Source organism: Nycticebus coucang, chromosome 14 (genome assembly GCF_027406575.1).
Source record: "Nycticebus coucang isolate mNycCou1 chromosome 14, mNycCou1.pri, whole genome shotgun sequence".
NCBI lineage: Eukaryota > Metazoa > Chordata > Mammalia > Primates > Lorisidae > Nycticebus > Nycticebus coucang.
In genome coordinates, this window is record NC_069793.1 from 54,607,794 (window position 1) to 54,629,885 (window position 22,092).

The 22,092-nt window shown below is 37.9% G+C and overlaps 1 protein-coding gene across 5 annotated transcripts in view; it reads left to right on the top strand.

Annotated features, from left to right (window-relative positions):
• Window positions 1-22,092, top strand: part of SBF2 (SET binding factor 2) — a 471,093-nt gene that overhangs the window by 267,652 nt on the left and 181,349 nt on the right. For all 5 annotated transcript variants that reach the window (XM_053560079.1, XM_053560081.1, XM_053560083.1 and 2 more), the window contains 4 exons: window positions 1,761-1,874; window positions 2,337-2,465; window positions 4,972-5,070; window positions 21,274-21,478. In XM_053560079.1, the coding sequence (XP_053416054.1) occupies window positions 1,761-1,874; window positions 2,337-2,465; window positions 4,972-5,070; window positions 21,274-21,478 (547 nt within the window). The remainder of the gene's footprint in view (window positions 1-1,760; window positions 1,875-2,336; window positions 2,466-4,971; window positions 5,071-21,273; window positions 21,479-22,092) is intronic.

Sequence of the window (22,092 nt, forward strand, 5' to 3'; positions counted from 1 at the left end):
ACCAAGGGAGAGTTAGCCCTCCATAGATGTGTCTCTTTCTGCTGAGAGCCATCCACTTTCTTGAGGGGTGTTCTCCTGAATGTTTGGGCAAAAAAAGTGGGTGTACATTATACACAGAATCATATTTTACATAAGAAAATACGGGTAAATATAGAACAAAAATAAAAGAGAAGCTTAAAAGAATGGAAACAAAGAATGTTGATAATAGGAGAAAATCAAGTTTGAGTAGTGAGTAGATGAAAATAGTTTCAATTAGAAGCCATAAAAGGGTGAATACGTAACAGAGGCCCCTTTTTTTATTTTGCGTGGTGCATTTCTTAAACACAATTTTTACAGCCAATAAGGAGCCTCAGAGAACTGGAAACAAATAGCTTAATCTTTCTAGACCTTCATTTTATCATTAGTTTAATAAGGAGCTAAGTAAATCTGTAAGTTTCCTTGCAGTTCTAAAATGACAGTTCTCACCAGACATGTGGCTCACATCTGTAATCCTAGCAGTCTGGAAGGCCAGGATGGGAGGATTGCTTGAGCTCAGGAGTTGGAGACCAGGCTGAGCAAGAGCAAGACCCCGTCTCTTTTTAAAAAAATAGAAAAACTAGCCGAGTGTTGTGGCAGGCGTCTGTAGTTCCAGCTACTTGGGAGGTGAGGCAATTGGATGGCTTTGAACCGAAGAGTTCAAGGTTGCTGTTAGCTATGATGCCGGGGCACACTACCCAGGGCAATAGAGTGAGACTTGGTCTCCAAAAAAAAAAAATCTTGATGATTCTATTGAAACTTGAATTACCAAAACAGATTTTAATGTAAGAATAGATGAATATAAATTAGATAAACTTTGGAAGAATTTCATACGTTTTTAAAATATGATCTTAAAGGTTTTTGTTTTCATATTTATGACTGTAATTCTTTCGGTGGATTTAAAAACCAATGGACTTGGGCAGCACCTGTGGCTCAGTGAGTAGGGCGCCGGCCCCATATACCGAGGGTATGCGGGTTTAAACCCAGCCCCGGCCAAACTGCAGCAAAACAATAGCTGGGCGTTGTGGCAGGCGCCTGTAGTCCCAGCTACTCGGGGAGCTGAGGCAAGAGAATCGCCTAAGCCCATGAGCTGGAGGTTGCTGTGAGCTGTGATGCTACGGCACTCTACCAAGGGCAACAAAGTGAGACAGAGTCCGAACTAAAAAATAAATAAATGAATAAAAACCAATGGACTTGGATATATTTCCCTAGAAGAAAATTCAATGTACTATAGCTCAGTGCCTGTAGCTCAGCAGGTAGAGTGCCAGCCACACATAGCGGAGCTGGCAGGTTTGAACCCCCAGCCTGGGCCCACCAAACAACAATGGCAACTACAACCAAAAAATAGCCCTGCGTTGTGGCAGGTGCCTATAGTACCAGCTACTTGGGAGACTGAGGCAAGAGAATTGCTTAAGCCCAAGAGTTTGAGGTTGCTGTGAGCTGTGACGCCGTGGCACTCTACCTAGGGCAACATAGTGAGACTCTGTCTCAAAAAAAAAAAAAAGAAAAGAAAATTCAGTATACTAGAGGGAAGTTTTATTCAGTTTAATTAAAGAACAGTCTAAGCTGCCCAACACAATGCAGTAGACCAGAAGCCCACCACGCAGGGCTGCCACAAAGGAGGCTTCCATGTGGAAAGCACAGACTTGTTCTTGCCAACTTTTTACTTTCCTCCTTTTTGACTTGGTATTTCATGTGTTTTTGAGAAGTTAAATTACCTAATATGCTTTTTCTTATATTTTCAGGATAAAGAAGTGAGAGCAGTTTTCCTCAGATTATTTGCACAACTTTTTCAAGGATATAGATCATGCCTACAACTTATAAGAATTCATGCAGAGCCAGTAATACATTTTCATAAAGTAAGATATAGTACTGTATTATATCTGTCCAAAAAGTAGACTCTAATTTAATAAAACTACTCAGCTGTCTTTTTCTAGCCATATATTTTGACTCTAATTATTAAATGTGATTATTTAAAATCTCTGCTTTGTGTAGTTACATGATAATTCTTAATAATACTCTGGAAGTGACCTAATGTTTTCCTCATGTTAACTTTTAAGTTGTTTTTTTCTCTTAAAGTTTAGTGTTAATTTCTGGTTTCTCCTTTTGACATACATACAGATTGATTTCTGTTCTTTTCAATACATGCAGTATCTCAGATCAGACAAAAAACTTTTTGAGAGAAATGTGTTTTATGATAACATACATTTATACATGAAAGCATTTATACACAGGCTTTGATATTTTTATTATATTTTTGTTTTGACCATTTGTCAGTTACCAAGTGATAAACTATTATTTCACATTTTCTTTCTTTACAGACAGCTTTCTTGGGGCAGCGCGGTTTGGTCGAGAATGATTTCCTTACTAAAGTACTCAGTGGAATGGCATTTGCAGGTTTTGTTTCAGAAAGAGGTCCTCCTTATAGATCTTGCGATCTCTTTGATGAGGTATAGTTCTTATAAATGAGTTCATTATTTATAGATATAAATAGACAAATAGTTAAAAATATAGAAGTAATATTTGAATATATAGTAATTTGAAACATTTCATAGATACATTGAAATATATTATAAAGTAAGTATAAAATAATCTAAATATTATTTTTTATTATACTTACACATCTTCATATTTGTAATGTAGATTAGAAAAATTAGCCGGGTATAGTGGCTTATGCCTGTAATTCTAGCATTCTGGGAGGCTGAGTCAGGTAGATTGCTTGAGCTCAGGAGTTCAAAACAGCTGTATCTACTAAAACCAAAAGACTAGCCAGGCATTGGTAGAGGGTTCCTGTAGTCCCAGGTCAAAAAAAGAAAAATTAGAAAAAAATATTAAGTATAAGATGCCTTGGAAGTACATACAATTTTTGAACAACTGTATTTTGAATAGTTGATTAAAATCTTTTTGAAAATTTAACAGGGATTGTATAAATAGAACTATTTTTAAAAGCAATAATACAGTGATTCTTTTATTAGTTTTATAAGGAGAAAGGTCTAATTTTAATGTATAAATATGACTTCAAACTGAAGTTATGTTTAATCTATTAGTGTCATAGAGCCATAGTTTATTTTCATGGCATTCTTACTAATTGGCAATCAACCTTTCTCTGGCTCCTCAAAGAGATATTAAATATATAGAAGACAGATTTAGTCTCTATCTTTAAGGAATTGGTCATGCAAAAGGAAGCAATATGCCTCCTGTTTTACAGAGTTAAAAATTAAAAAAAAAAAAAACAAATAAATTAGAGGGGAGAAGTAGGACTGACGTGAATCAAAGTAAGACTGCTATTTTGCATTTATTGTGCTTTCTTTCTTTCTTTTTTTTTTTTTTTTTTTTTTTTGAGACTGAGTCTCACTCTATTGCCCTGGGTAGAATCCCATTGCATCATCTTCACTCACAGCAACCTCAAACTTTTGGGCTCAAGCAGTCCTCTTGCCTCAGCCTCCCAACTAGCTGGGACTATAGGCACCGCTATGATGCCTGGACAGTTTTTCTATTTTTAGTAGACATAGCGTCTCGCTTTTGCTCAGGCTGGTCTCAGACTCCAGAGCTCAGGCAATCCACCCACCTTGGCCTCCCAGAGTGCTTGGATTATAGGCATGAGCTCCCATGACTGTCTGTGCTTCCTCTTTTTCAAAATCATGTTTCCATTTATCATTTAACTGTATATTCACAGCAGCCTATTCTGATAGAACAATGAATATTATTCCCATTTCAATTTCTAAAAGAGCACTATATTGGAACTAAAAATCTAAAAGTTCATTGAAGTCTGTAAGAGAAAAATGCTCCTGGCACCCAAAATAATGGACAATAGTAATTAATAGTGGTCATATTTTGCTGCTGGTTATTTTATAAAGAGAAGATAAGAATCAAAGTCTTAAGTATCCTTGGTTTAGAGGAGAAGGATCTTTTACTCTTTAAAGATATTTAAGTATTCATTGTTAAGAATTAAAGAAGAGGCACATGTTTTAGTTCTGAGTATGAAGTACTATACCAAATGCTTTAAGTTAATAACACTAAGCATATGTAGATTTAGGACATGTTATCCTGAGGTTGACAAATATTTCTATTCCGTTATTGGTCATTGACTATAGCTAACATTTAATATGATTGATTAGACTAACATGTCAGCCTTTAGATTCTAAACTAAGTAATTGATAACATAATGTTTCATGGGATTAAATTAGATGCTCTCCAATGTCCTTCCTAGCTCCCACATTTTGTTAATCTTTGAAGTTTTACGAATGGTAACGTTGGTTTATATACTGTCTCTCTTTCCTATCCAAATCTCCCTCACTACCTCCCTCTCACAGCTTCATCACAACTAAAAAATTGTTCTGAATGCTGACCTAGAATAGGTAAAGCCGTAGTTTGATATCTCTGTCTGCGGCTATAAATCTATTAGTTCCTAGAAGTGAGAATCTTACTTTAAACTTTTTCTTTTCATTATCAATTTATTTGCCCTTCCACAAGTATTTTTTTTTCCTGTCATCCTTCTTTACTCCACACTGAGTACATACATTCATACAGTTCTCCTGTCCTAGATCACAATCAGCAGAGCCAGGACTAGAGTCTGAGCAGCCTGATGTGAACATGTGGTTCATGTTTTCTGAGTTAAGGAGTGTGTGGAGCTTTCTGACTTGCTGAATTTCTCTGAGTGAGCACTTTCTCTGAATGAGGCCTGTGGAATGACAGAGTCTCTCTTGAGTTCCAGAAATGACTCTTCCCAAGAATAAATAAGGCCCTAAATCATCGGGGAGGGACCAACAGACAATCTCACTGATTTGATTGACACTGAAATCCCAGAATAGAGGTGAAACTAAAAACCTAAAATATTTTGTTTTAAAAATAGTGTATATTTTAGATATTTTTGGTTTGAAAATTATATATTACACAGAGTTTTTAAATTTGATGCATTTTGGAGTTGATGTTTTGCTATTTGATTCTTTCTCCAAGTTGGTAGCCTTTGAAGTAGAGAGAATTAAAGTGGAAGAAAATAACCCGTTGAAGATGATAAGGCACATCAGAGAACTTGCTGAACAACTATTCAAAAATGTAAGTGTATTTATTTAGACAGTCATTAATTTTAAAAGTACAGTATTAATAAAGTGTTTTATTTGCAAAACTAAGAAGCTTCCTCTTTCTAATGCTAATCTTTTTGGTCTGAATTATAAATTATAAGATACTATAGTTGATACTGTATGTCAGACTAAATCCTATTTTTCAAAATAATTCTCCTGTCAATCACAGTATTATGAAAGCATCTTAGTCATAATTGTTCAGTTTGTCATTTTCCTATCACTGTATTATGAAAAACCATCACAATTTTTTAATTATTCACTCTCGTTGTGATTTTCATTTGAATCTCCTTATGAGACAAAGTTTAGACTCACTGGAGACCAGCACCACCTCCGATGGAGTTGACTAACGTATTCTGCTTCAGTTTGGTACAGTTATTGTCAGCAAGGTCAGGAAGGTTGGACTTAATGTTGTTTTGAAGAGATAGTGAAAAGCTGAGAGGAAGCATATTGACAGGTGACCACAGAAACATAAGGGTGAAAATATTCCATGGATAGAGAGAATGCAATAAGTGAAAAGGAGTGGGATGTGATAAAGTATGAAATAACTATTTCTGTACCAGGTAGAAAAGCATGATGACTGGGAGATTATGTGCATGTGGAAAAATGGTTTTTGGTTAATGAGTGCTGGTCATCTCTCCTTCTTATCCCTAAATATATCACATTTTAAAATCATAACATATTAGTTTAGCAAAGGTATAAATAAATTATTTTCCTGGCAATTTGCATCCCAGGATCTATTTCTTGCATTTATTGACCAACAACACGTTTATAAATATGCCCAATATAATAAATGTATTTCTTGATTACTATGCTGACACTTAAAAAGAATTCTGTTAGAAGAAATACTCGTGTTCTGTGGTGATCTTTGCCACATATAATAGCAGTATAGAAATAGTGTACAGCATGACCACGTGAGAATTTCTGTTGACCTATTGCAATAATAATGATAAATATTGCATATGAATTTTATGGACACCCACATACCCTATATGTGGTACTTTCTCATTTGACTTTGGAAATGTTCTGTGAGCAGGGGTTAAGTGAGAAAACTGGAGATTAGAAAGTTTTTTCTTGCCTTAGTGGGAATGATTTATTGATGGACTTCAAACGTTAGCAAAATGTCAAGTGGGAATCGGTTTAATAAAATCAGGCAAACAGGACTGATCCCTTTGATATGTGAAAATTTATTTCTTAGGTCTCTGTAAGACTATTCCAGAACTGTAAAATTTTATAGCCAGTAAGTGACCAGAGTTGGGGTTTTGACACAAGTTTCTATTACATGACCGAGTGCTCAGTGTATGCAAGGGACACTGCCAACCTGCTTTAATAAACAGTTTCTTCCTTGACATCCTAGAACTTAAAGTTTATGATTCATAGTTTATACTAAGCCATCACCGAACTGAAAACTGCAATAAAATGAATACCTAGTAATTATACATTCTAAAAGGTGAATGTAAAACACAATCTACTTCTTTTTAAAATGACGTGTTTAAAGTGATTGTCGTGAGGTGCTGTGTTACTATGTAAGAGACTGTATGACCCAGCAGTATGAGCCTTTCAAATGTATTCTACATTCTTGAGCCTTATTGGGCTTCTGTTTCACCATCAATTAGATTCCAGTTAATTTAATACATTCCATCCCTTAACAATGTAATTACCAGGCATTTTCTATAAACATAATTCTCCTAATACCCTTCAGAAGGGGACACACAAACATGATGACTAAGAATTTTGAGATATCCCGGTGGATTGTCATCAAACTTTCTGAGATTCCTTCTAAGATTCTGGAGTCTGTGATGATCCCTACACTGTAAACACTTTACAAAATTAAAAGGCTGAACATGATGATAAAGTTATTTTCTTGGGTCATGCAGGAAATTAGAGGAGGGTTGGTGTCAATGCAAGGAAAATAATCCACATGGTTCTATTTTTAACTAGTCACTTTTTTTTTTTTTTTTGCGGGTTTTGGCCGGAGCTGGGTTTGAACCCACCACCTCCGGCATATGGGGCCAGTGCCCTACTCCTTTGAACCACAGGCATCACCCAATTAGTCACCTTTTAAAAAAAAAAAAAATCACATTTAAAAATTTTTCTTTTGGTAAGAATCAACTATATAATTTGACTGTTTCCTTATTATTGGGTTAGAACTGAGACTTGGTGATTCTGTTCAGATATTTATAAATATTTTATTGCACTGAAGTCTGGTAGCTTTGAAGTATTTCAAAAATATACCTTAGATTTCTAGTTTCTTCTTACCATTCCTTTATATCATTTTTTTAGTGAGGTTTCAGGAATGTGAGTAGGATTCATTGTAACTAATTTAGCTGTTTTTTTAGCTTTCTGGAGCTTCCTGCATGATTAAGAAAAGCATTTGGTGACTTTGCCAGAATAGGTAGGTGGAATGAAAGAGAAGGAAATGAATTTAAAAATAAATTATGTAGTCCCAGCACGATGGCTCACGCCTATAATCCTAGCACTCTGGAAGGCTGAGATGGGAAGATTGCTTGAGCTCTGGAGTTTGAGACCAGCCTGAGCAAGAGCAAGACCCAGTCTCTACTAAGAATAGAAAAATTAGCTGGCTGCTGTGGCACACGCCTGTAGTCCTAGCTCCTTGGTAGGCTGAGAGAGGAAGATCACTTGAACCAGGAATTTGAGGTTGCTGTGAGCTAGCACTCTATCCCCAGCAACAGAGTGAGACTTTGTCTCAGGAAAAAAAAAAAAAAAACATTGTTTTTTGAGCCACAATAAGGGCTCAAAAAACCAAGGTTTATACCATGAAGATTATTAGCAACGCATTGGTACAGCTTTTCTTGCCATGCTCTGTTGATAATGCAGTGGTCTGTCCACTTTGGCTTTCTGAATCTTCATTGTCTGCATGAGAGGACATTTAGCTACTTAGCTGTCCTCTCCTTGTATTTCTTGATATACACTTGCAAAGGACCACTGACTGCCCATGAAATGAGAACATGAAGATAGGCCAAGACACAAGGTCATTAAGACATCAGTTAATCCAATTAATTGCATAGTGTAATTTTTCTAATTTGTCTTGCATCTGCAACATTACATAAATATTTGCTGGACTATGTAATTCATCTGGCAGTTTTTGTTTTTTATATTAGAAGTGGGCTTTCACTATGTTGCTCAGGCTGGAGTGCAATGGCTATTCACAGGTGCTGTCATAGTCCACTACACCCTTGAACTTCCGGGCTTAAGTGATCTTCCTGCCTCAGCCTCCTTCTAAGTAGCTGGAACTACAAGTACCCCACGATGCCCAGCTTTGTCTGACAGTTGTATTTAAAAGTTAAAGGGGAAAATTAGAGTACCTAGATTTTCCTGTAACAGAAGATGAGATTTCAAATTGTGCCATATGGATGTTTTATTGCCCAGCATTGTACCAAACAGATGTTAAAATCCTAATGGAGGAAAAAAGCTCAAAAATAGGAATAGCCGTTCAAAAACATATAAGATCAATAGCCTTTACAATTCTGCAAAACTTAATTTCACTACCAGGCAAATTTTTTTTTTTTTTTTTTTTTTTTAAGACAGAGTCTCACTCTGTTGTCCTGGGTAGAGTACTGTGGCATAATCATAACTCACAGCAACCAGAAACTCTTGGACTCAAATGATCCTCCTGCCTCAGCCTCCCAAGTAGCTGGGACTATACATGCGCACCACCGTACCAGGCTAGTTTTTCTCTACTAAAATGTAGAGATGGTGTGGGGGGTGATCTCACTCTTGCTCAATGCTCCTGAACTCAAGCAATCCTCCTGCCTCGTTCTCCCAGAGTACCAGGATTACAGGTGTGAGCCACTGCATCCAGCCTCTACCAGACAAATTTAATCTACACTGATGACAAGAATGGAAAAAGTACAAGTGTCACATGTACTCAATACTAAATGGAAACTAGTAGATTAACAACTACATGGTCACATAAGAGAAAAATTCAATTAAATTCAAGTAGGGAGATGAAAAGGAAGGATTGGGTAAGCTCCCACCCCACAGATGCATTCATAAGTACATAGCACACTTCCTGGGTGACAGACACAGCTACAACTTGGACTTAAACCTTTCAAAAGTGTACTGTATAAATTAATTGTATATGCCTTCATTTTAATTTGAAATAATTTATACTGATGCCAACTGTGAATAAAGCAATTTTTTTATTGTAGGAAGGAAGTAAAATATTGTGATTATGACATGAAGCCCCTAACCCAAAGCATAGATTTCTTTTTTAATTTTACAATTTTTATTAATATTCATGTATAAACATTTTTTCTCTTAACAGTTTTTTTTAAATCGTAACTGTGTGCATTAATGCATTTATGGGGTGCAATGTGCTGATTTTATATACAATTTGGAATGCTGACATCAAACTGGTTAACATAGCCTTTACCTCACTTACTTAATTGTTGTGTTAAGACATTTATACTGTACTCTTAATAGATTTGACATGTACCCTTGCAATATGCACCATAGATGAGGTCTCCCAATAACCCTCCTTCCACCTGGCCTCTCCCCTCCCTTCCCACAAAGCATAGATTTCAAATCAAAGTCCTTCCCACATTCTGTCTGATTTCTTTATTTACTTATCAGTCAAGATTATGGTGATACAGTTTTATATATAGTTGTGCATTTGCATACCCACCAGTAATATATCTGAGTTTCATTTGCTCCACATCTTCAACAACACTGATGTTGTCAGTTGCTGGTGTTTTTGTTTTTGTTTTAGCCATTCTAATAGTTTTGTGGTAATTGTGATTTTAATATTTATTTCAGCAGGTGAGTGAAAGTATAGGACACTTTGATAGTCACTATTTGGGCAGGAGTACTTGTGACAGGAATACTTGCCTTAGAATAGGAAATCTCCAACTGAAGTTATGAATTAGAGCAATAGTTCTCAACAGAGACAATCCCTCACCTCAATGAAGTTGGTCTGGAGACATATTTGATTATTACAGTTGGAGTGAGTGTGCTACTGTCATCTAATAGATTGAGGCAAGGGATACTTCTAAACATCTTACAATACACAAAACATTCACCCTTTACCCCAAACAAAGAATTATCAAGCCCAAAATGTCAATAGTGCCTTGGACTAGAACAACTAGCATATTGGATATTAAAGTCATCCTCCAAGTTTATTTGTATTAAGGATGATGCATTCAAGGTGATCATTGAAAGGCCTGTGAAGTTGGAAAATTGAGGATTTTTCATTTTATCAATGCCATATATACAGCCAGGCAACTCTTAAGAGTCCAGTTATAATTTGCCCATGTTTAATGATTTAACTACAGTGATAGTATTATCGTCAACTATATTTGAAAGAATTTGTGAAACTTGCAGTCCCACATAGTTCTAGGTATAATTGGTGCACCTTAAATAATTTTAAATGCAGTACAACCTCCGTAGTTACCCACCTCCCTTCATTGACCACCTCCTTAAGTTAACCTAATTTTCAGAGACCAGACGTGCACCACATGTGCTCAGGGGAAGACTGACCTCTGTGTATTAACCACCTCTGTAAGCTGTATCTGGATCACTCGGACTGTGACACACGTATCAGTTTATCCTCTATAACTTGACCTGTTGAGTACACTGTACACCAAGAGGCAGAAGGTGTCAGCTTTGTCCCTTAGTTGTATTGTATTTCCTTTAGTATACTTTCTTTTTTCGTGTTTCATTATTACGACGTGTTGGATTAGGCCTAACATCCTATTTTTTATCACATGTTGCAGAAGATTTTTTTAATGTGAGGGACTGGTCTGAATTGTAGGTACATCCTACAATTACTGAAAAAAAAAAAAAAAATTTTTTTTTTTTTAGAAACAGAGTCTCACTTTATCACCCTCGGTGGAGTGCTGTGGCATCACAGCTCACAACAACCTCCAACTCCTGGGTTTAGGCAATTCTCTTGCCTCAGCCTCCCGAGTAGCTGGGACTACAGGTGCCCGCCACAATGCCTGGCTATTTTTTGTTGCAGTTCAGCCGGGGCTGGGTTTGAACCTGCCACCCTCAGTATATGGGGATGGCGTCCTAACTCACTGAGCCATAGGCGCTGCCCAGTTACTGAAAAATTTTACAGTTAATTGAGACATGATCGTATTCTCTAATAAAAGCTGTACAAAAAAGTACATGTACTTGTCTGCACTGTAGACCTAGTTCCTTATGTTGACTGCGTCCACTGTGGTCCCTTAGGGTGAGCAACTTACAGAGGTTCTGTTGTACTTGAGTTAATTTGGGAAACTTGGTGACCTCTAACAAGATCCCACTGATTGGTCATTTAGTGCTGAAACCAACATGTAGAAAAAAATTTCTCGATATGGCTTTTGCCTACTTTGAATTCCAGTGGAATTTGGGTTTTTTGTTTTGTTTTGCTTTGCTCTTTAGATAATTGAAGTGCATTCTTAGCCTTGTTTTCTGTAAGCCCTAGGCATATTTTCATATAGCCGTTAAAGGGGACTGGGGGACCCATGTTTCCAGACCAGATGGTTTATGTGTATCATTTGTCTAAATCTCTGTTATTACTTTGTATTTGAATTTCTGTGGAATCAAAGATGAAAATTTGGCTGCTTTGTATTGTTGGAAAGGAATTTATTTCCTTATTTCAACAAGGAGGAGATTGGACAACAAAATTGGGCTGTGGTTTTTAATGAGCTCAGTAATCTTCAAGGGACCAGTTGAAAAGCGTTTGGAGTCACAAGAACAGTTGTTTCTAAGAATATGTGGCGTACAATGAGTCCTAACCTAAATTCCCTCTCATTGCTGCTATCTTCTCAAACATCTTTATATGAACAAGTTAGGTTCAAGTGGCAAATGTGGTCCTTTACAATTATCATGCTGCCCATTAGAGGGCAGCAGCACACAGACGCAGCTGCTGAAGAACCCAATACAATTAGATTTTGGGGTGTTGAGTCTTTTTTAAATCTTCTAAACACAACTGAATATATCATAACTTAGTAAATATAACCCATAAGCTGCATTTTGCTGTGGAATGCCTATACAACTATAGATATTCAACTGTGGACTTTGAATAACTCAGACCTCAAGATCCACGTGAATTACCTCCCCATCCTGAAAAAGGATATCTACCCGTTTTGTTTTAGATCATTGGTGTTTGTAATTTTTGAGAAGACACTGTATGGATACGAACCATGCCTAAAAAATAGAGAGAAACAAAGATACTACTTTTTGAAAGGGACAATTTCAGACATTACAGACTAGTTATACTGATGTTAATACTAGATAGAATTTTAGCAAAGTTTTTTTTTTTTTTGCAGTTTTTGGCCGGGGCTGGGTTTGAACCTGCCACCTCCGGCATATGGGGCCGGTGCCCTACTCCTTTAAGCCACAGGCGCCACCCAATTTTAGCAAAGTTTTAAACATATGGTTTAGAAAGAATGTTCACTAAGACTTGGCATACGATTTTATGTACTTTGTTGGGTATGGTGTCTCTTGCCTATAGTCTCTGCTATTCGGGCAGTGGGAGGATTGCTTGAGGCCAGGAGTCAAGACCAGCTTGGGTGATATACTGAGACTCCACCTATAAATACCTATATACCATATGTGTATTTAATATATATATTGTTCCATGTATAAGTAAACTTATATGTATATACACAGAGAGAGAAAAGGTAGAGAGATAATTTACATATTTATTTTTCCATGTCTTTGCTAGATATAGAGGAAAAATACAAAGCACATATTAGCACTGCTTTGGCAAGAACAAATTTTATATCTGTTTCCACCGTCTGAGGAACTTCATAAGATAAGCATAAGTTATAACTGAGGCAAAGTTAATAGTCCCGTATCACATAATAAGGAATAGAATAAGAAGTACAATCCAGGATTTTGGACTCTTAAAGGATTATTATTTCTATTATATTGCTGAGACATGATAACTCTGTCTTCTGCCTACCTAACCCAAGCCTTCTGTTTTTATCTGCGTCTGAGCCACTTAGCTCAGAGGAATTATGCGGAGCACCTCTAATATGTATCAATGACAGGTAGCCATTTTTTTTTTACATCTTTTTTTTTTTTTTTTTTTTTTTTTGTGTGTGTGTAGAGACAGAGTTTCACTTTATTGCCCTCAGTGGAGTGCTGTGGCGTCACACAGCTCACAGCAACCTCCAACTCCTGGGCTTAGGCGATTCTCCTGCCTCAGCCTCCCGAGTAGCTGGGACTACAGGCGTCCGCCACAACGCCCAGCTATTTTTTTGTTGCAGTTTGGCCGGGGCTGAGTTTGAACCCACCACCCTCGGCATATGGGGCCAGCGCCCTGCTCACTGAGCCATAGGCACCGCCCACATCTTTTTTTTTTTATTGTTAAATCATAGCTGTGTACATTAGTGCAATCGCCTGTACCCATTCTAAGATGCACCATAGATGTGGCCCCACCCATTACCCTCTCTCCACCGAAACCTCCCCGCTCCCTTCTCCTTCCTTGGCCCTTTCCCCATAGTCTTGTGCTATAGTTGGGTTATAGTCTTCATGTGAAAGCTATAATTTAGCTTCATAGTAGGGCTGAGTACATTGGATACTTTTTCTTCCATTCCTGAGATACTTTGCTAAGAATATGTTCCAGCTCTATACATATAATGAAAGAGGTAAAGTCTCCATCTTTCTTTAAGGCTGCATAGTATTCCATGGTATACATGTACCACAATTTGCTAGTCCATTCGTGGGTCGATGGGCACTTGGGCTTCTTCCGTGACTTAGCAATTATGAATTGGGCTGCAATAAACATTCTGGTACAGATGTCTTTGTTATATTGTGATTTTTGGTCTTCTGGGTATAAACCTAGTAAAGGAATTATAGGATCGAATGGCAGGTCTATTTTTAGGTCTCTAAGTATTCTGCAAACATCCTTCCAGAAGGGACGTATTAGTGGGCATTCCCACCAGCAGTGTAGAAGTGTGCCCTTTCCTCCACATCCACGCCAACATTTCTGGTTTTGGGATTTTGTTATGTGGGCTAATCTTACTGGGGTTAGGTGATATCTCAGAGTAGTTTTGATTTGCATTTCTCTGATGATTAAGGATGATGAGCTTTTTTTCATGTGTTTGTAGATCGTGTGTCTATCTTCTTTAGAGAAGTTTCTCTTCAACTCCCTTGCCCACCATGAGATGGGATCACTTGTTCTTTTCTTGCTAATATGTTTGAGTTCTCTGTGGATTCTGGTTATTAAACCTTTTTGGGAGGTATAACATGCAAATATTTTCTCCCATTCTGAGGGCTGTCTGCTTACTTTACTTACTGTGTTCTTGACTGTGCAGTAAGGTCCCAGTAGTGTATTTTTGATACTGCTTCAATTGCCTGGGGAGTCGTCCTCATAAAATATTCACCCAGGCCGATTCCTTCAAGAGTTTTCCCTGCACTTTCTTCAAGTATTTTTATAGTTTCATGTCTTAAGTTTAAATCTTTTATCCAGTGAGAGTCTATCTTAGTTAATGGTGAAAGTTGTGGGTCCAGTTTCAATCTTCTACAGGTTGCCAGCCAGTTCACCCAGCACCATTTGTGAAATAGGGAATCTTTTCCCCACTGAATGTTTTTAATTGGCTTGTCAAAGATCAAATAATGGTAAGTAGCTGGATCCATCTCTTGGTTCTCTATTCTGTTCCAGACATCTACTTCTCTGCTTTTGTGCCAGTACCATGCTGTTTTGATCACTATGGATTTATAGTACAGTCTCAGGTCTGGTAGCGTGATTCCTCCTGCTTTGTTTTTATTGCTCAGTAATGTTTTGGCTATTCGAGGTTTTTTCTGATTCCATATAAAACGAAGTATTATTTTTTCAAGATCTTCAAAGTATGACAATGGAGCTTTAATAGGAATTGCATTAAAATTATATATTGCTTTGGGTAGTATGGACATTTTAACAATGTTGATTCTTCCCAGCCATGAGCATGGTATGTTTTTCGATCTGTTAACATCTTCGGCTATTTCCTTTCTTAGAGTTTCATAGTTCTCTTTGTAAAGATCATTCACATCCTTTGTTAGGTATACTCCCAAATATTTCATCTTCTTTGGCACTACTGTGAAAGGAATAGAGTCCTTGACTGTTTGGCTTCATTATTGTTGGTATATATAAAGGCTACAGATTTATGGGTTTTGATTTTGTAGCCTGAGACATTGCTGTATTCCTTGATCACTTCTAAAAGTTTTGTATTAGAATCTCTAGTGTTTTCCAAATATACGATCATATCATCTGCGAAGAGTGAAAGTTTGATCTCTTTTGACCCTATGTGGATACCCTTGATCGCCTTTTCTTCCCTAATTGCAATGGCTAAAACTTCCATTACAATGTTAAAGAGCAATGGAGACAATGGGCAACCTTGCCTGGTTCCTGATCTAAGTGGAAATGATTTCAATTTAACTCCATTCAATACGATATTGGCTGTGGGTTTGCTGTAGATGGCCTCTATTAGTTTAAGAAATGTCCCTTCTATACCAATTTTCTTAAGTGCTCTGATCATGAACGGATGCTGGATATTATCAAAAGCTTTTTCTGCATCAATTGAAAGAATCATATGGTCTTTATTTTTAAGTTTGTTTATGTGTTGAATTACATTTATAGATTTACGTATATTGAACCAGCCTTGAGACCCTGGGATAAATCCGACTTGGTCATGGTGTATAATTTTTTTGATATGTTGTTGGATTCTGTTTGTTAGGATCTTATTGAGTATTTTAGCATCTATATTCATTAGTGATATTGGTCTATAATTTTCTTTTCTTGTTGGGTCTTTCCCTGGTTTGGGGATCAAGGTGATGTTTGCTTCGTAGAATGTGCTGGGTAGTATTCCTTCTTTTTCTATATTTTGGAAGAGGTTTAGTAGTATAGGTACTACTTCTTCTTTAAATGTTTGGTAGAATTCTGACCAGAATCTGGTCCTGGGCTTTTCTTTTTAGGGAGATTTTGTATAGTTGATGCTATTTCAGAACTTGATATAGGCCTGTTCAACATTTCCACTTTGTTCTGGCTAAGTCTTGGTAGGTGGCGTGCTTCCAGGTATTGGTCGATTTCTTTCAGATTTTCATATTTGTGAGAGTAGAGTTTCTTGTAGTATTCGTTAAGGATTTTTTGAATTTCTGAGGGGTCTGTTGTTATTTCATCATTACCATTTCTGATTGATGAAATTAGAGATTTTACTCTTTTTTCCTGGTTAGGTTGGCCAAAGGTTTATCTATTTTATTGATCTTTTCAAAAAACCAGCTTTTGGATTTATTGATCTGTTGTATAATTCTTTTGTTTTCAATTTCATTTAATTCTGCTCTGATTTTGGTTATTTCTTTTCTTCTGCTGCGTTTGGGGTTGAAGTGTTCTTCTTTCTCCAGTTGCTTGAGATGTTCCATTAAGTTATTGACTTCCTCTCTTTCTGTTTTCTTGAGGAAGGCTTGCAGTGCTATAAATTTCCCTCTTAGGACAGACTTTGCAGTATCCCAGAGGTTCTGGTGATTTGTGTCTTGATTGTTGTTTTGTTCCAAAAATATGGTGATTTCTTTCTTAATCTCATCTATAACCCATCTATCCTTCAGCATAAGGTTGTTTAGCTTTCATGTTTTTGTATGAGTATGCAGGTTCCTGTTGTTATTGAGTTCAACTTTAATTCCATGATGGTCTGAGAAGATGCAAGGAAGAATTTCTATTTTTTTAAATTTGCTGAGGTTAGATTTGTGGCCTAGGATGTGGTCGATTTTGGAGTATGTTCCGTGGGCTGATGAGAAGAATGTGTATTCAGTTTTATTTGGATGAAATGTTCTGTAGATGTCTGTTAAGTCCAGATGTTGAATGGTTAAGCTTAAATCTAAAATTTCTTTGCTTAGCTTCTTTTTGGAGGATCTATCCAGCACTGCTAAAGGGGTGTTAAAATCTGCAAGTACTATGAAAGTGGAGGAAATCGAGTTGCTCATGTCTGTTAGAGTTTCTCTTATAAATTGAGGTGCATTGTGGTTGGGTGCATAAATATTAATAATAGAGATCTCATCATATTGAGTATTACCTTTAACAAATATGAAGTGTCCATCCTTATCCTTAATTATTTTGGTTGGTTTAAAGACTATTGTGTCTGTGAACAGGATTGCAACATCTGCTTTTTTCTGCTTTCCATTTGCCTGGAATATAGATGACCATCCCTTCACCTTGAGTCTATATCTGTCTTTTAGTGTAAGATGCAATTCTTGGATGCAGCAGATATCTGGCTTGAGTTTTTGTATCCAGTCTGCCAACCTATGCCTCTTTAGAGGACAATTTAAACCATTCACATTAATTGAGAGTATTGATAATTCTTTCGAGAGACCAGTGGACATTTTTAATCCTTTTCAACTGTGGAAGTTGGAATTTGATCAAAAATTTTTTGGGTGGGTTTACTTTTGTGGTGGAGAATTAACACTGGTCTTTATGGAGGATAGGTCTAAGACTGTCCTGGAGAGCTGATTTAGTTATGGCAAATTTCTTCAACATGTGAATGTCGTTGAAGTATTTAATTTCTCCGTCATAAATGAAGCTCAGTTTAGCTAGGTACAGGATCCTGGGTTGAAAGTTATTTTGTTTTAGGAGATTAAAAGTCGATGACCATCCTCTTCTAGCTTGAAAGGTTTCAGCATAGAGATCTACAGTTATTCTGATATTCTTCCCCTTGTAGGTAATGGTTTTCTTTCATCTGGAAGCTTTCAGAATTTTCTCCTTCATATTAACTTTAGTGAAATTGATTATGATGTGTCTGGGGGATGTCTTATTTGGGTTGAGTCGTGCTGGAGTTCTGAAACTGTCTGCTATCTGAATTTCGGAATCTCTTGGCATGTCTGGAAAGTTCTCCTTCATAATCTCATGGAGAAGAGACTCTGTGCCTTGTGAAGCCACTTTGTCACTTTCAGGGATCCCTATAAGACGAATATTGGTTTTCTTCAAATTATCTGACAGCTCTCTGAGAGAGTGGTCTGCTTTTGCTCTGCATTTCTCTTCTTCTTTGAGATTTTGGGAGCGTTTGAAAGCTTTGTCTTCAGTGTCAGAAATCCTTTCTTCTGCTTGCTCCATTCTGTTACTGAGGGATTCTACTGTGTTTCTCAGATCTTTGAGGGATGCAGCTTCTTGTTTCAATGTGTTGAAATCTTTGGTCATTTGGTCTTTGAATCCATTAAATTCTTGAGATAACTTTTGGAATTCTAATTCGATCTTATTTGCTATCCAGATCCTGAATTCAATTTCTGACATCTCAGCTATTTGTTTGTGCATGGGGTCTTGTGCTGTTTCTGCCCCGTTGATCCTTGGGGGAGTTGATCTACTCTGATTATTCATATTGCCAGTGTTTTTCTTTTGATTTCGCCTCATGATTGTTTTTCACCGTTGCCTCTGGCTGTCCTCAGAGTTGTGGAGGTGTCTCTCCAAGATTAGACCCCAGCAGGATCACTCTATTGTTGCTGGATCTTTGTAGGGAGTGACCCTGTGTAGTTCGTCTGGGGCTGCTCTAGCTAGGGAATTCTGGTTGTGGAAGCAGCTCCGGTTTGTGACACACCCGGATCCAGCAACAAGGCTGGGGGTGGCGCGCACGGTTCTGGGAGTGCCAGGCGCCCAGTGACTTTGGCACAGAGAGCCCAAGGCTCCAGCAGTCTCTGGCCAGGAGAAGAGCTCTGCACAGAGGCAGGGAGGGCTCCAAGGGGCACACAGCTACCAGAGTCCCTGTCCAGATGAACGGGCTAGTGTGGAAGCTGGGAGGACACAGGAGAGAGGACACAGGATAGCGTGGCTCCCGCAGTTCCTGGTCAGGGAATGCGGAGGTCCGGTGGGTGCGGGTCACTGGTCAGGGGTCTCTGCACAGCTCTTATGGAGGTCTGGGCGGCGCCAAGCCCAGGAGTTTGAGGTTGCTATGAGCTGTGATGTCACGGCACTCTACTCAGGGCAACAGCCCAAGGCTCCAGAGTGCCAAAATCGTCTCACTCTGCCCCTAAGGATTAAGGCTGTAAGGCTGCTCAGTCAGTAGGTTACTTTGACCCACCCAATCCTTGCTCTGAGACCCTGAGGGCGGAGCTTGCGGGGGCAGTTCTTTCACAATGGCTTCCTGCGCCCAGCTCAGTGGCTCAGTCTGGGGCCCCAGACAATGCCCAAAGTTCTCCACACTCCTGCTCAAGCTCTCCCCAAGGCAGTTCAACTGAGTGCCAAGTCCAAGAACACCGAAACAGTTCACAGGTAAGGCCTTTCGTTTTGCAGTCTCACTGCTGCTTGTACTTACAGTTGCTGGCGTGATTAGGTCGATGGAACACACGCAACCACTTGCCATTTTTCCAATGTTTTTGTCCTCCTCTTGGGGTCCAGAAGTCCCTTGCTGGCTCCTCGTATCCTCAAGGGGATGATTATAGGCAGATCCCACCAGCCAGAGATGCCTGGAGTCTTGTCTCCCCAGACTCACTGTTCCCAGTTGCAGGGAAGCTGTTACTCGGCCGCCATCTTTAATCTCTTCTCCCAGGTAGCCATTTTTAATCATCAAGAGGGTGTATGGAATAGTATTGAGTTTGATCTATAACATGAATATTTCATGTTCAGTAGGAATAATGAATTTTCTGGTTGCAAAAGATATAGTGCTACAATTAGTCTAAGAACACTTGTAAAGCAGCCTTCACCAGAGAACTTTTTTAAAAAGAATTGATTCTACTCTGCCTGTAGTGTTTGAAATACATATATGGTATTTGACGAGGTGGCTGGATAAAAGTCCTTGCCAGCCCTAACACTCTGTCTTATTAACTGACACATGTAATTCAGGTGTCGCAGCCTTGACCTGTGCTCAACTTTGTGTCCCATTAGTGGGGTGCAGTAGAAAGGGGCTTACAGTGCTTGCTCTGTCCCAGGCAGTTTGTATGTGCAATAGATATATAGCAGAGGACAAAAGAATTTTTTTTTAATTGCATAAAGTATCTTTCCTCATGAAGCTTCATTTTAGGAAGAAAAAGATAGATAATAGAAAAGGTAAGTAAAATTTATAGTATGTGAGAGGGTGGTGTGTGCTATAGAGAAAAAATTAATAAGGGGAATAAGGGAGTGTGTTGGGGGAGAACATATAATTTTAGGTCAGGAAGGGTGGCTTTTGATCAAAAAAATGCAAGAAGGGAGGGAGGATACTAAGCAACTTTGTGGGGGGACAGGCATTCCAAGCAGAGGAATGAGATGAGACAAAACCAAGTAAAGAAACTGTTCATGGAAGAGGAGTACAAATGACCAGTTAAGTGCAAAGGCTTTGAGACAGGAACAAGAAGTCTTGTGTGTCTATAGTAGAAGAAATGAAAGAAACAGTTGTAGGATACCCATATAGAAAGGCCAGATCTTGTTGGACTTTGTAAATTGTTATAAGAACTTTGGATTTTACTTTAGGCAAGATGAAGGGCTGTTGAAGTGAACAAAATAGTTATGTGATGATTTGACAGACTTTTAACTAGAGTACTCTTTCTGCAGTGTTGAAGGGAGAGAGTGAGGATAGAAGCGGGTAAACTAGTCAGGAAACTGTTGTACTGCTGTAACATGAGATGCTGGCTTGACCCAAGGTGTTGATGAAAGGGGCCAAGTTATTTTAGAAATAAAGTCCACAAAATTTGCAGAGGATGGGATAATTAGGTGTTAGAGAAAGGTATTAAAGATAACTGTAAGCTTTTTACCTAAGTGAAAAAATAAATAATGCCATTTGCTGAAGTAGGGAAGACCGAAGAAAGGAGGGTTAGAGGTAGGTAGATCCAGCACTCCATTTTGGAGCTAAGTTTAAGATGTTATTTTAAATCCAAGTGGAATTCAGGAAAAAGTTTAGTCAAAGACAAAAATTTTGTGAATCATTCGTTTAAAGATAGGAGACTGGAAATGATCACCAATGAAGTGAGTGTTAAAAAAGAGACATAAGGACTAAGCCCTGAAGTATACACATAGCTAAGAGAATAGGGAAATGAGAAATAGACAAAACCAAGTAAAGAAACAGTTCATGGAAGAGGAATACAAATGACCAGCTGTATCAGATGCTGTTGATAGATCATGTAAGAGGAAGCAGGATTCTGCTACTTTTTATTTTATGGTATACATGTGAAGGTATTACACATGTAATCTCATCTGATTTCAGTTTGTGCCCTTCTGAGTTCCCATTCCCTTCCCAACAATCTGCCATTGATACTTGAACTTTTGAATAATTGTTACATATATGTGATATTGCAGGAGAATCCAAACCCCCACATGGCATTCCAGAAAGTTCCACGCCCAACAGAAGGATCCCACTTGCGAGTTCATATTCTTCCTTTCCCAAAGATTAATGAAGCCCGGATTCAGGAATTAATACAGGAAAATCTTGCTAAGAACCAGAACGCACCTCCAGCTACACGAGTGGAAAAGAAATGTGTCGTACCAGCAGGACCACCTGTTGGTATGTATTTGTCTGTTTGTTTTTAAAGTAAACGTTTTATGATGATAAAGATGTCTTATGAAATATAAGTCGATGTAAGTCAAGATATAAGACACAGAAAGGAAAAGTATGCAGTTTGATGAATTTTCACAAAATGAACAAGCTTTCATAACTAGAATCAGAGCATTATCAGAAGCCTTGTTGCATTCACTACCTCCCACAAGGGTAATCATAACCTGACTGCTGCCACTATACAGTCTTTCCTTTTTTTTAATAACAGCCTTGTTGAGATATAATTCATATACCCTAAATTCACCCATTGAAACTGTATGATTCACTGGTTTTTAATCCATTCACCATCATCCCTATTTACCATAAGGAGTAAATACTGTATAATATACACCCAGATTTTGGCCCAGATTTCCAGGAAAAAAATCTTCCATTTTAACATTTTAATTCAAATTTTTATTTTTTTATATTTAGGTATTCATTTTTTGCATTATAAAGGAATTTTGTAAATATATCAGCTAGGTTGCTAGCTCCTCCCTAAAGCATACAAAGAAATTCTTTGCTCTTCATTGGCCAAAAATGCTTTCATTGCAAGTTCATCATAAGTTCAACAAAACCAATTCTCG